At 36.3% G+C, this 15291-nt stretch overlaps 1 protein-coding gene across 4 annotated transcripts in view; it reads left to right on the forward strand.

Annotated features, from left to right (window-relative positions):
- LOC110033311 (calmodulin-lysine N-methyltransferase) overlaps window positions 1-13917 on the forward strand; it is a 65911-nt gene extending 51994 nt beyond the window's left edge. For all 4 annotated transcript variants that reach the window (XM_020737238.1, XM_020737239.1, XM_020737240.1 and 1 more), the window contains exons 5-7: window positions 5721-5836; window positions 7019-7151; window positions 13386-13917. In XM_020737238.1, coding sequence (XP_020592897.1) covers window positions 5721-5836; window positions 7019-7151; window positions 13386-13686 — 550 coding nt within the window. In that variant the 3' untranslated portion in view covers window positions 13687-13917. The remainder of the gene's footprint in view (window positions 1-5720; window positions 5837-7018; window positions 7152-13385) is intronic.
- Window positions 13918-15291: the final 1374 nt, after the last annotated feature.

Below are 15291 nucleotides of genomic sequence, written 5' to 3' on the forward strand. Positions count from 1 at the left end.
ATATCCTCTGTGCTAAAAAAATCTAAAGGGTGCGCTCCTTGCAATGATGGACTGAGGCATATTTCTCATCACAGCGGTAACATATTCCTTTTGCTTTTTTATTCCGCACTTCTGCATTTGTGAAATTACCCTCGCGACGGGTCCCTGTATTCTTCTCCTTTGGCGTTTCTTTCGAAATGACAGTCTGGGTCCTCGGTGTCGTGACTGTGAAGGTGCTTTTGTAGAATCCTTCAATGTTGCCGCCTTTGTTGTCTTTTTCACCTATTTCTTATCCTATATCATCAGGGTGAGCTCTATCATTTCTCTCAATCCCGACGGTCTCAAGGGGCAGATGACTGCTCGTTTGTCGGGTTTTAGGTCGTTCACGAAATTTCATTCCAGTTTTGCTGCAGAAATCCCCCTCAACCTTCTTGATAAGAGCTTAAACTTCTCTTGGAATTACGTTACCGTTCCCTCTTGAGTTAGAGCATAGAATTGCTCGTGTAGATCTCCTTCCCGAATGACTCAAAAATGCTCCAACAAGCAATTTTTAAACTCCTCCCATGAGTGCATCAGATACCTTGACTCCATCCACTGAAACCACACTGAAGCCTTTCCCTCCAAGCGTAATCCATCTGCCATGAGCTTCTCTTTCTCGGTTAATCCATTGATCGCAAAATATTGCTCCACCCAATACACCCATCCATGTGCATCCTCCCCTTCAAAGATTGTCATCTTCAGTTTTCAGACTCTTGCATCTCCACCCCAGCCTCCTCTTCCTTTGATATTTACCCCTATGTATCTTGGGTGGAACTCCTTCCTTCGGTCATAGGCATACCCAACTCCCGATTCCCTCCTTCCTCCATCGTACTCTTCCGTGCCCTTTAACCCATCCCTACAATTTTTGACCCATCTCCCTCCATTGGAAGTGTCCACTCGCCCTCCTCTTGAAGTTCTAGGGGGCCGCTCATGTTAGTAGATTATGTCTTCCTCATTGTTTTCTCGTTCGATCTCATTCTCTTTTGACATAGCCATAAATTCTTTGATCAACCCTTAGTTAGGGTTTGCGACTGGAGCGACCGACACAACCTTAGATTGCATCTCCATGAGCTTTTTCATCATCTCCCGCATTTCCTTTATGCTCTCAAATCTATCCTCTATTCGATTTTCAATGGAAGAAAATCTGTCCTCTAGGTGGCAAAAATCTCTTCTATTCCCGATCTGATTTGCCCTGCCTCTTCTTTTAGCACGTATACTTTCTTTGCTGCCATCTCACCAAGATCTTGGCTCTGATACCATTTTGATACACGTCGAGGCTAAAATTAGCGAGCAGGCGATGACGAAACAAAAAAAAAAAAATAGGTGGAAAAATTAAACGAGGTTGCTCTTACGAAAAAAAACAAAGGAAAACAAGCAAGATACGAGGATGATCTACTATTTGAGGGGTAGATTGGCTCTTGTAATGTTTCGTTTCATCAACCGGGAGAAGAATCGAAACGTCAAAAAGAGATGGAAGAGGAAACGATGAATCGGGGAAGGTTAAATGAACCAAACAGACGGAGAGGAAGTGAGGGGTGGGGGGAGGGGAGTCGAAGAGGCAATTTCGTCCTATAAATCGCGTGTGTGACTGGAATGCGATTAGAGAGCAGGGAAGGGATAAGAAGTTGCATATCTTTTTACCTGAAGCAGCGATGCAGTAGGCCTTGTGCTCGAGGGAAGAAGAAGTTTGCAGCGTGCTTTGCTATGTCCAACCGTGACATTGATCGAGAGGCCAGAGGAGACGAGGAGCTGCTCGTGACTTTCAGCACGAAGGAAGAAGACGAGCTTTGAGCAGTTCTATCGAAGGAGGAGCTTTCCTGCTTGGGATCATGTCTTGGCCAAGCGTTGAAAAAGAAGAAGAGCTGGTTAGCAGAGGTGAGATATATTAAATTAAGTTAATATTAAAACTTATTAATAATAATAATGATAGTAATATAATAATATGAATAATAATAATGATAATAATAATATAATAATAATAATAGTAAGATATTTATTGAATACAAATTTTAACGCGATATCATAAATTAAATAGTTTATTAAAGTAACTAAATTTTTATCATGTTTAGGCGTTACATTTTAGAAGAATTGACGTCAAGAGCAAATAGATTGTTTATCAATAAGATGAGTACTTCTATTCTTAAATTATAAAATTATTTTGATATCTCTTGTAAATTAATTCTATGGGTTGTTAATTAAACTTGATTAATGCAATTGATTGTTCTATTATTAATTTTTTATCAGTCATTTCGATGTATATGCTTATAATCTCATAATATAAAATAATTAATGCATTATAGTTGAGTGATATGAAATCATGAATGATATGATTTGCATAAATTGTTTGCATGTGTATGACTGACTATGATAAAGTCATCCCATGATGATACTAGTGGGAGGATACTAATGTGCCCATGCATGCATATGAAAAAGTATATTGATATTGATATATCTTAATTGACATAATTTTTAGGCGGTGCTCCTATGACAGTTGTATAGATATGAAATCATATTGATATAGATTCTTTGAATAGTATGCTAAATGTTTATATTGATTTATAAAGAAGCTTAATCGGCATGCATATTATTTTTTTTTCTTTTGTTGTAGTTTAGGAGTATAAGTATTCACTGACTTGTTTAGCTCATTATTCTCTTAGTGATTAATATGATCGATAAAAAAGAAAATGCTTATAAAAGATATAGAGAACCAATAACGAGGTAATTTTAATTGTACAACTTTAAATTAATTTGTAGTGGCTCTTTCATCTGTTAAATTATAAATTAATATAAAAAATTTAATTAACACCGTCCAACCGTCTGTTCTCGTTTTGATAAATTGCAAGCCTCGGGCCAGATTGTGACTGCTCTTCCACAACCCAAGACGTCGCTAGAAAAATCACAAGAAGAAAAAAACATCAACCCAAACACATGCATAAAAAAGATAAACCTAGGTTACTCCGTCTAATAGAATCCTCCCACAACAATATAGAACTTTTCTTCCAACTTTCTTCCAAACTTCTATAATTTCTCTTCGTGCATGTGATTAAGGCCCTCGTGGACCCCTCTTGCTCCTTGCCGTCTTCAGCTATGGTAAATTGCCGCTCTCTGCCTTCTTTAGCCAGGATAGATTGTTGCTCAGCCTTTTCTTGTGACGTGGACCGGTCAGGCAAGCCGGTTGGAGAGCATTTGACCGGTTCAGGATAGACCGGTCTTGTTATGCCCCTAACTGTTACGGGCGTGGGCGCAACAAATTCATTACTACAGATATTACTACAGTTATTTGGAATTTCCAATTTATAGGCAAAGGTTCTTGCTTCCTTACATTCCATTTCTCAAAAGTTTATTCCGAAAGCCTTTCTTTAGCTTAAGAAATAACATGACTTTATCTTAAGGTAAGGTTTAAATTTCACATGTTCAAATTAGGCCCAAATTTTATTTTCATAAATATTGGCCAATTTTTTATGAATATCCTCATACATATCACGCATATAGTGTGCGAATAATTGTGCAAATTCATTAGGATTAGATTCTATAAGAAGAATCACAGGATCTACAAGTTTATCTAGGTTGGTATACCTACGACAATCTCAGGACTTGTATCAATAAACTTAGTTGTAGATGTATTGTATGTAAGCTAGTTTTATATAATATCAAATACCACCTATATTTATGTTCTTTTATCAAACTATGCAATAAATATTTCAAGCTACTATTTATTACTTCAATTTGCTCATTGATTTTTGTATGATAAATAATTAAAAATTAAACTTGTGTTCCTTTTTTCTTTTAATGAAATTTTCAATTAATAACATAAATTTTACATTTTGATCAAAAAATTATTTTTTGGCCAAGTTTTATAATTTTGTCATTTTATTAAAATAAATTTTAATAATATGGGAATAATCAATAATATTATGACATTGTATGAGATTTGCAAGTATTGGAGAGGTAGTTGAATATTTCATTTCAACAATTATATAGTATTTATATAATCCTATGAGAGCTTCTAATAGGAAAAAAAAAACTTTGGGAATAATAATAAGAATGGTCGATGGATTGATGAGTTGATAGAATAATAATTACAGACAAATTATAATAATGCGCTGATTATTGAGTAGGCAGTAGGGATCCTATGGATTAATGATGTGGCAACATAAAAGGAAGAAGAAAGGGTGTGCCAACTGACAAAATTATACGAAGGTTTCATGCTCCCTCGCAAACAAATGGATTCATATAATTCATTTTAAGTTTTTTTGATATTTTTTTAATGACTGACTGATAATTCTTTGGCGAGAATATCAAGAATATGCAAGTTTAGATTTGCGCCCTATCAAATTTCTTTATAAAATTTCTATCAATTTCAATATATTTTATGGTCATCTTGCAGATTATGTGCAATAATTGTCTACTCATTATGACACTGGAGACTCTTTAACCCCTTCCCATTTAAGCTTTAATTCTATCAAGATAAACTTTAGAGAACAATTCACTGATTCCCAGTGCTATAGATCTAAATTTGGCTTTTGCATTAAATCTTGCTTTCACATAATGTTCTGATGTTGACTTCTTGTAAAGCATCGAGACAGCATAACCTGCAAATGGATATGCTTCAAGTGTCAAATTCTACTCCTTTTTGAAGATAATTTTTTTATTTGGTTACATTCAAATATTGTACGATTTTATATGTTGTGCTATAATGTGATTTTTATAGGATTGTGCATGAATTGACTCACCACACTAACAATATAGGCAATGTTAGGTCTAGCATGTTATAAAAAGACAAGTACTCCCAATGATGGGAAGTTTCTTTCTACTGCGTTGTTTTTTAGAGCATCTTCAAGCTCGTGATTAAATTTCACGGGCTCTCAACTAATTTGCAGGTCAAAACAACCAATTTGATGCAATATGACTCAGGATTAGTTTTCCTCAATGCAACTAACATTATGTGTAGCATAAATGCATACTAGAAAATTTAAGATTTTTAAATCATAAACACGAAATGATTCATTCATCCAATTGCTTTTGTTTAATGCAAATAAGCAATACAAGATTTCAGTCCTGAGTTATAATGAAATGATCGAATGAAACTAAGAAATCTTGTGAGGAAATAGGAATTTTATTCAAAAAATGAAAACATCAAATGAAAACCATGCCTAGCATCGGCATAAAGGATTGATTTCCCCTGAAATTATTTTGTTGCACTTTACTGCGCTTGAAAGTAATACATTTAACTGTAATAAAAAAATCCAAACCATGAAATTTCATTCAATACAGTTTATGTTTACGTGTTGAGAACTATTAGTAACAGACTCTAGGATCAATTTAATTAAGCTTAAATTTATTCTCAATAAGATAACGACCAATTCAACTATGATTTCTCTCCTTATGCCTAGCCTCACAAGTAAGAACCATAAACAAAACTAGCATCTGCACAAACTTGAAAAAAATACCACAATTCCAATTCATGAAACAATGTGAAATAGAATGCTGCCAATTTGTTTTTATATTTTATATTTTTATTATAACTCTGGAACAGGTAATAAAGCCAAGTCCAACCGCCCAAAACTAAAAACCCAAATAGAAAAATCCAATTCAACGCTGAAACCCCACATCACCATCCCCCCACATGCACCCCATTGTATACCCATTCTTATAGTTGGAATTTCATTTTATCGTTGACTGATAAACAAGCTTATGTAAAGATCCAAGAGAGTGCTTGAACTTGGATCAGGGTATGGATTAGCAGGATTGGCAATTGCAGCAAGTACAGATGCTTTTGAAGTTGTAATTTCTGATGGAAATCCTCAAGTTTTTGATTGTATCCTTCCTTTAGAATATTATGGTAATTTGATTACTACCTTTCTTTATGTTTTGAGGATCTGCCTTTTTTTTATGCTTTGCATATTGTTGTTCCTTAAATTAAACTACATTGGCCTTGTTCTTCTTCCAAAAATTTTTGGTTGACGGATGATTTCATTATAGATTGTAGGGACATTTACGAACATAGCACATAATTCTTATGTATTTTTACATTTCTCACACCAAAACTTCCACATTTACATACATAGCATTTTGGTATTTGAAATCTATGCATGACAGGGTGTATTTTATTTTTAAAAAGTGGTAATAGTTCTTTTTTTTATGTGATATTAAGTATTTGAGTGCTATGTTTGTAAATTTTAAAGTTTGGATTTACAAACATAGCACTCAAATCTTTAATATATATTTTCAAAAAGGAAATCGATATTTGGCAGAGTCCCAAATATCAATTTCTCATGCGCAATCCGGCCCCATGATGAGAGTTCGCGCCATGTGCCTATAATTTGATCCCCCACGCACCACGGTAGGGATCGAACCCTTGCCAAAGGGGACTTACAATGACTTTGCCTACAAACTGGACAAGAAATGCGGCACACACACACACACACACACACACACACACACATATATTGTAAGACCTCTGGGGTCACGGGCTCGATCCCGCCTTCGATCCCGCCTATGTGCGGAATGAAATTATCAGGCATATGAGATTGGTAGGGAGGGTCATCTAATACTCTCAGGCCAATCTTAATATTTTATAATATTAAAAGATTGGCCTGAGAGTATTAGATGAGCCTCCCTACCAATCTCATATGCCTGATAATTTCATTCCGCACATAGGCGGGATCGAACCCGTGACCCCAGAGGTCTTACAATCTCTGTTAACCAAAGAATCACGGTAGGCGGCATAGGTGTAAGATGTATAAATACATAAGAATTGTATGCTATTTATGTAAATTCCCCTAGATTGCATTGCTGGAGCATTTTGCTTGTAAACCTTACTGGTGCTTTATTTCAATTAATCTTTGTTCAATTTCCTGTTTGCACACATTTTAAATTTTTTCATGGATTGAAAATGATCAACCCTAAAGGTGTTATTCTAGTCATATTAACTGTAGTTCCTTGGTTTTGGTTTGTAAATCTATTGTTCGTTCTGTTTGTTTAATCCTTTAACATTCAGATGTTCAGCGTAACATAAATATTAATGCTAAAACTTTTGGAGACACGAAAGTTAAATCAATGATATTGCATTGGAATGAAGAGCTCCACTCAGAAATGCTGCACACCTTTGACATCATCATTGCGAGCGATTGGTACTTTTTTCTTAACCTTGTTAAAGCATTCTGTCCTTATAGCATCACTTATACCTTTTCTAAGTTTGTGAGGAATTAATCAAAATCTAATGTGATAATTTTGATATGATAAACTTTGCATTAGTTTTAGACATGCACTATTAGTATTTGTGGAGATGGAATTTCATATGTTTTTTACACAAATTTGATTTCAAAGTCAATTTAAATCTATGAAAATTTTTAAGGTGCTGTTGACTAAATAAATTTATGATTTCATGTTTGGTGGCTACCAAACTTTTATCAAATTCACATCTTATTTTGCTTCACTCCTTCCTTCTCATGATGCTTTGTGAGAAGGAGATGTTCAAAGGGTGGCATGCAACTTTAAGGGACTGTTTGGTTGCAGGTAAAATTTAGATTGAATAGACTTTATTAAATCCTGTAATTCCGAATTTATGAAATCTTGAAAGGATTACATACTTAAAATTGTTTGGTATGTTAATAAGTAAATCTTAATAAAATTGGAAAAACTGTTTGACAACTGTCATAGGATTTATTAATTCTCTCTCTTCCCACGCGCTTTGGCTTTTCTAAATCCCTTCTTTCCACATGCTTTGGCTTGTCTAAATCCTGTAAATTTGGCTTCCTACGGGATTTGAAGAATCCCAAATTTAAGGCAAAACATAAGCAAAACGGGATTAAAGAACCCGTAGGATTTACACAATGTTTTTTTTGCCGTATGGCTACCAAACACATCCTAAGCATCTCTTTGTGGATGCTATCGAGGGCAATAAAGAACTCTCTAGATTCAACAGGTGAGCTAACTAACCCATCGCATGAAGTCAAGCATCAACTATAATGTGACTCAAAATAAATAAAATCTATTGTGTTTTTTTTTTATAGACTTAGGGTAAATAGGAGTGGACAACGAGAGGGGTCGGGAACAGTGGCAACATCAAAGGTGGAGGGTTGGAACTGTGAAGGAAGAAAAAAGAAGGGGAAGGCAATGGAGGTGGTTGGAAAGGTTGCAGAGGAGCTAGAGAAAGAAAAATACCCCCTTGGGAATAAGCTACACTCGGAGCACCAATCGATCTTTTAGAAGGAGATCACCACCTAGGATGAATTATAGTCGAAGCATGTTATAGCCCTAGAAGGGGAAACCCTAGGCGTCGACGGCTGTCCTGACAGAAAATTTGAAGAAAAACTGACTTAAAATACAAAGCAACATATTTTTAGATTTAGAATAAATAGGAGTGGATGCCACTTCAAATAAGTGGGAAATTCACATATAGGAAGTGTCGATCAACTCTCTTGGACCAGTCTAATCTGAAAAAATCGATCGGTACTGTAGTAAGAATCACAGACAGCTCCTCGCGGGACCGGATCCATGCAAGACTGTAGCAATGTTTGTAGCCTATAGGTTTTCATGAGCCAAATCCTAAGTGAGTAAATTTATAATATGCTTCTACCACTCCTCATGCTCGCTGGATGTGTTTGATAAACAAGTTTGTCAAGGGGGTTAACTCTGGAACAACATCTTTAACAGGCAGGACCACACTGACGCATAACCACTCAAGAGAGACATCTTCTTCATCTTGGGAAGGATCTGGATCCCACTATAAAATGTTCTTTCCCATAAAGATTCTGAGGTGATTTCCAACGCTGCGGTTCTTCCATCATGCTTGATTCTCTGTTGAGGGGTACATTGCTGAACTGATTTTAATGCCCAAATGACTCTATTGTCTCCCAGAAGTAACTCAAAATCTTCTTATCTATAACAAGCCGAACCTCCCTCAATAAGAAGTTGAGGTAGGCTATATATCTAAAAATTTTGAAATCTTCTTATCTGAAGTTACCATGTGCCTAGTATCAATTTCTCAAACTCATGACCTTTTGGACATCCAATGCCAATTCGCTGATGCTCCTCCAAATGCTTGCAAAAATATAGTTCGAGACACCACAATCTTATACTCTGCTTGAACACCAATTAACTCAAACTCGTTACTTTTTTGAACAATTATTGTCAACTTAGCTGGAGTCTCTCTCCTTGGTTCATTTGGAATCGCTTGTGTCTTTTCCTCATCTATTGGAAGTTGAGAATACTCTTTGAAATCTTCATCTTCTTCTAGATCACTGTTTATTTCTTTAACTGATTTATGATCTGTGAAAAAAATCATTCTTGTGATTGTGCAATCTGATTTATTATGCCCAAATATATGACACTTAAAAAACTTTCTGGCTCGGACGTATTTGTGAATGGAGATTAGTTTACACCCGTTCTCTACTTTGATCTAGTACCTTCTTAGGCAGGGTTGGCTTGGTTGTTCTCTTGACTGTACTTTTGTTGTAAGATTCTGTGATTGAACTCTACTTGTAAGATGTGGTGTTCATCCGATAATGTTTCTCAACTTTTGAAGTTAGGGTTTGCACCTCTTGTCCGTAATGAACTGGCAGGTACTGACGTTGCATCTCCGGTTTCATCTGGGAGCAAGTAGTGATTTTATCTTTTCTCTCACGTAAGCGTTGATGCTTCAAATTTTGTTACTAAAATAATGCACACTTCTTTAATTTGTTAGCAGCTAGTTTCACCATTCAAAAGTACCACAGTCTGAAGCCGAGCTGATGAACTTGTCGGGATTCAAGTGGCCGTCAAAATATGACAATTTGATCTTTAGTTTAAAATCTCGACTTCTCAAATATTTCAGGTCAATTTTTTCTAAGTAGAGGTTTCTAATCTCTAGAGTCTCTAATAGGCACCTAATCTCTCAACCTCTTATACCGTATCCCAATGTATTGTGTACTATGTTCTTTTCCAGTGGAATCATTCTTACAGGATGGACTCAGGTGTTCCTTCCTCTCTCTTCTTCGGATCTCGCGACCACACTTGTTGCTGACCTCTCATTGTGTCATTTTGTCAATTTCATTGAGCCTCTGTAGCACTTGGCGTAGTTGTCACTACATCTCTTCCATGGTGAACTTGTAATCAGGTTTTGACAATTGTCTCTTTGGCAGTATGATTCGATTTTTGGGTGTCGGTATGTAGAAGGTGTGTTGAATTGATGTAGGGTGCGAAAAAAAAAATTTGGGTGGAGATGGGGTTAGGCATGGACAAATGTTAGAAATCTTAAGATAGGATTAGGTTAGACTTAGCTCTAATACCAATTTATACTGGTGTTAACCCAAAATAAAATAGAAAAAGCGAATATTATTATTAAAAACAAGTATACGGTTACTAGCAAACACGCTTGGAAGGGAAATTACAACAATATACAAATGCACACTAGGGCTTGATCTGTGGGAGGCGGTGATCGATTAGGCGGTTTGGGAGTGTGGTGGTAGGAGGCTGAAATGGGTTGTGGGTTGCTGGGATAGCAAAAGGAGGGGCTGGAATTGCGTTGGCAGCGAAGTGGAAGGTCTGGAAGGGCAGTGACAACAAAGTGGAGGGCTGGGACAGCGAGGGGTAGCGAAGTGGAGGGCTGAGACAATGAAGGGCAGTGAAGAGGAGGGGCCGTGGACAGCAGGACATTAATTGGAGGGCTGTCTGGGGACTGCGGCGACAAGGGGGATGGCTGGAATGATTGAAAGTGGTGACTGGATGGCCGAGCAGCCGGGAAAAGACAGCAAGGCTGCTCTCCTGGGCAACTGTAACAAGTATGGAGGGTTGGGCAGCAGCCGAAAGAGCGAGGAGAGGGAGGGACAGTGGCGACGGTGAAGGTGAAGGGCTGGGACTGCGAGGGAAGCGAAGAGGGAGGGAAAGACATTGGCGGCGGCCGGAAATGTTTTGAAGGAGTTGGGGATGAATAAATACCACATCAGGAACGTTCTACAACCGGAGAATCACTCGTTCTTTTAGAGGGAGATCATTGCCTAGAATGAGTTAATGCCAGAGCACCTTCTCGTCTTCAGACATAACTCTAGATGGGGAAAACCTGGACGCCAGTAGTTGTCCTGACATAAAACATGAAAAACTGACCTAAAACACGAAAACAATATATTTATAGACTTAGGGTGAAGAGGAGTGTAAAAAACTGACCTATTTGAAGTGAACCTCACTCCAAATAGGAGGGAAATCCATGTAAAGAAAGTTTCAATCGGCCCTCCTGGAATGGCCCAGCGGCTCTGTAGCAGGGATTGCAGACGGCTCCTTAAGGGACCAGCTCCATCAGGTGCTGTAACTATGTTCACAGCTTGTGGGTCTGGGGCTGGGGCTGGGGCTGGGCTGGGCTGGGGGTCGCTGAAACCCCGAGGGAAGCTCCCGCATCAGTACGTCTTGTGTTTACAACTTATGAAGGAATGCTAGATTAAGAACAAAGAACTAACAAAATGCTCAGTTATGTTTTCTCATAGACTTGCTAAATTAAAAAAGTAAAAAAAGTCTCCTTTTTTTTGTTTTTTATGTTTTCAGCCACCTGGATGGTTCTTACTTACGGTATTAGTTAAATTTTGGTTTCGGCTTCTCGTTCTAGCATAAAGACTGATTTCTTAATATACTAGAGATTGATGTCCAACATGTTCTTCTAAAACGTGCCAATAATGGTCACTCTTTACGTTCTACACAAGTTGTATCCTAAGTTTCTCTAGGAGTTATATATTTTATTGTCCTTGTTAAAGGTAGACGCAGTGACCTTTATGAGCTTTTGTTTTCTCATTTAACTTCTGTAGTGAAAGTAGAATTTTCAACTCTGTATAACTTGTATTTTTTCTTGTTCTTATTAGCAGTTAATGTCAAAGAAATTTACGCCGGGCAGGTCTACTATGGAAGCTATACATTTATTGAAAAGTTTGATGAAGAAGTTTAGAGATAATAAGGAAGATCTACATATGATTTTTATTGATTTAGAAAAAGCTTATGATAAGGTTCCAATATATCCTTCGGAGAGTTCTTGAGAAGAAAGATGTTGGTATGACTTGTATTCAAGTCATTAAAGATATGTATACAAGAACTGTTACTTGTGTTCAAACACAAGGAGGATTAACCAAATATTATCCTATTTCTGTTGGTTTACATCAAGGATCGGCTTTAAGCCGATATTTTTTTGCTGGCCCATTTCCTTTTGCTTTAGTTATGGTTGGTCTTACTGGACACTTATAGGAGGGTGTACCTTGGTGTATGCTTTGGTGTATGCTTTTTGCTGCTTTTTGCTGATGATATCCTTCTCGTGGATAAGACGAGAAAAAAAGCTAAAAAAAAACTTGAATTATGGAGGTCTACCTATGGAGTCTAAAGGGCTCGTTTGAGTAGAGCTAAAACTGAATATATGGAATGTAATTTTAGTAGTAATAGCTCTAGTGACAAAAATGTAAGTTTGGGTGATCAAATTATTAGAAGGTGTGAACACTTTAGATATCTCGAGTCTATTGTTCAAAGTGATGGTGATATTGATGGAGATGTTATTTGTAGAATTCTAGTTGGTTGGTTGAAGTGGAGGAATGCGTCGGGCCTATTGTGTGATAGAAAAGTACCGCTTAGATTGAAAGGAAAATTTTATAAGATGGTGCTGAGACTTGCAATGCTCTATGACGCTGAATGTTGGTCTTTAAAAAAGAAGCATAAAACTAAGTTAAGTCGAGATGGTGTTGTCGAGATGAGAATGATTAGGTGGATGAGTGGCTTTACACTTAGAGACAAAATGCAAAATGAGTATATCTGTGCTAGGGTTGGTGTAGCTCCAGTGACGGACAAAATTAGAGAGAGTCGTCTTAGAAGGTTTGGTTACATTAAACGTCGATCATCTGATGATCCGATTAGAAGAATAGATGCTTTAGAGTGGACTTATGTTAAGAAAGGAAGACATAGACCTAGGATGACTTGGGCATATTGTATAAAAAATGATCTTAATTTATTAGAATTAAATGAAAATATGACACTAAATAAGACACAATGAAGAAAAAGGATTCGAAAAAACACAATGAAGAAAAAGGATTCATGTGGCCGACCCGACTTAGTGGGATAACGGTTTTGTTGTTATTGTTGAATTCGACAATAGATACGGTTGATAAAACTACCTCTAATATTCAAGCCATTAGACGTTATATTTTTATTCATTTTTATGACTCAATGGACTATCCATTTTTTTTCTTACCTGATGTACCATGCTTACGCAGGCTCTATATAGTGTCTTCCATGCTTATTATTGTCAACGCTGCAGATCTCAAACAACGCCAGCATTTCAAACAATTTACAAGACTTAAATTTTTATTTTTGGCATGAAAATTACTTTCCATAGTGCATAATAATTTAATTTCATTTTTCAGCACATTCTTCAAGGCATTCCATGAAGGCCTTGCCAAAACAGTGATATCATTGTTGAAAACTTCCGAGACATCTGAAGCCATTTTTCTCAGCCCAAAGAGAGGTGATTCATTGGACAAGTTTCTGGAGAAAATCAAACATGTAGGTCTAGAATATGACCTGGTTGAAGAGTATGATAGTAATGTTTGGAACCTTCATCAGAAATTTCAAAATAAAGATGACACCTCCTGGCCCAACTATGATGAAGATCACTGTTATCCCATCCTCGTAAGGATCACCTTGCAAAAACCAAAGACCACTTGAAAGCCCTGAATTGGTAATGCCTTCTCTTGTTTGTTTATTTAATTTGTTTCATTATATTTGTATCATTTTTTGAATCGAAACAAGATGATTTGTGAGCATCAGGAGATCTCACATGGTTGTGCTTGAAAATATTCGGTTTTTTTTACCCTTTTTGGAGCAAGTTTTTGATGGAATCTATGATTGTTAGTTCGTCTAAATCATCATTTTATAAATTAAACATTGATTTGTACCTAGAGCAAGCATTTAAGTTTTTGTGTACATACACTTGTCCAAATTCAATCTCTGCCTTCTGAACTTTAGAGTGAATTATGTGATAGTAATTCAAGAAAAAATTATTAAAATATAGAGCAAGCTTTATTTGCATCATCAGTAATCTTTAATTTCATTATATTAAGTTCTTAGTTTTACGATCTGTTTAGGATAGCTTTCATCTTGCTTTGGTTTTCAAACCGTCACCACAGTTCTAGTTGGGGAGCTGCTTTCTTGTTGCTTTTTAGAAATTTTAATGGTAGAAAATATGTTTTTTCAACTTAAGCTGTTAAAGTGTGGTGGCTGCCAAAAAATTGCGGTCTGACTTTTGAAAATAAAATAAAGTTGTAATAGCCATCATAGTATTTTTTGAAAAGCACTTTCTTTTGCAGCAGCTTCACAACTGTTTCTTCAAATATCTGTAGTTGTTCTAAACAAATCGTTAGACATGAATACATTTTTCTCAAGTGAATTTCATTGTACTACTGAAGCAAATCTTAATAACACTATAAGTTTGAGCAGAGCTTATTGATCGTGTCTAAATACATTAGAATTTGAGTTAGAGGCTAACTTAAGAATTTTCACTCGAGAAAGTCATATGCACAAATTGCGAGAAAAGGCATTTTTTTCACAAAAAAGTTATATGCTATTGGTCAACATTGGGTGCTTGAAGAATAATTTAAGAGTAAAGTGACCGTTTTAGTCTCGAAGTTTATACCATTGTTAAATTAATACTAGACTCTTTGAATTAAGATTGAAATAGTCCCCAAAGAGGATTAGTAGAGCTTCATTTTAAAGTAATCAAGTATTATTTTGATGGTTTTATAAACTTTGAGAAAAAAATGACTTCATGTAAATAGTTAGAGACTATTTTGTAACTCTACTTAAACATCTAAGAATATTTGAATTTTGTTTGATGTTCACGTATATAGTTTATGGGTGTAATTGAGTGATTGAGTTTACCTTGCTGAAAATTGATGCTAGATGCGAGGAATTTTGTTTTGCCTTGGTCTTGAGCAATTGAACTAAAGCCTTGATAACTACAGTTAGCCTACCCCATCGAGATCCTCTAAGTTCAAATGTTTTATCTTCTCATGTGGAGGAAGGGGCAAATGGGTTGGTCTCCACTTTCACCAATAGAAAATGGTGGGGTTCAATGCATAAATGACACCGTTCTAGGGTTTCTAGAAAGTTTTTTAAAGAACTCTAACTATAATTCAAGAATATAAGAAATTTTGGTCTCGTAAGGATTGACAACAACAATAAGTAAGAAATGTTATTTTCGGATTTAAATGAAATGAAACTTTGCTCATTTCTTACTTAGAAGGGAAACTACTGCAGATCAGACGCGATTCG

This window comes from Phalaenopsis equestris, unplaced genomic scaffold (assembly GCF_001263595.1).
Source record: "Phalaenopsis equestris unplaced genomic scaffold, ASM126359v1 Scaffold001134, whole genome shotgun sequence".
Lineage (NCBI taxonomy): Eukaryota > Viridiplantae > Streptophyta > Magnoliopsida > Asparagales > Orchidaceae > Phalaenopsis > Phalaenopsis equestris.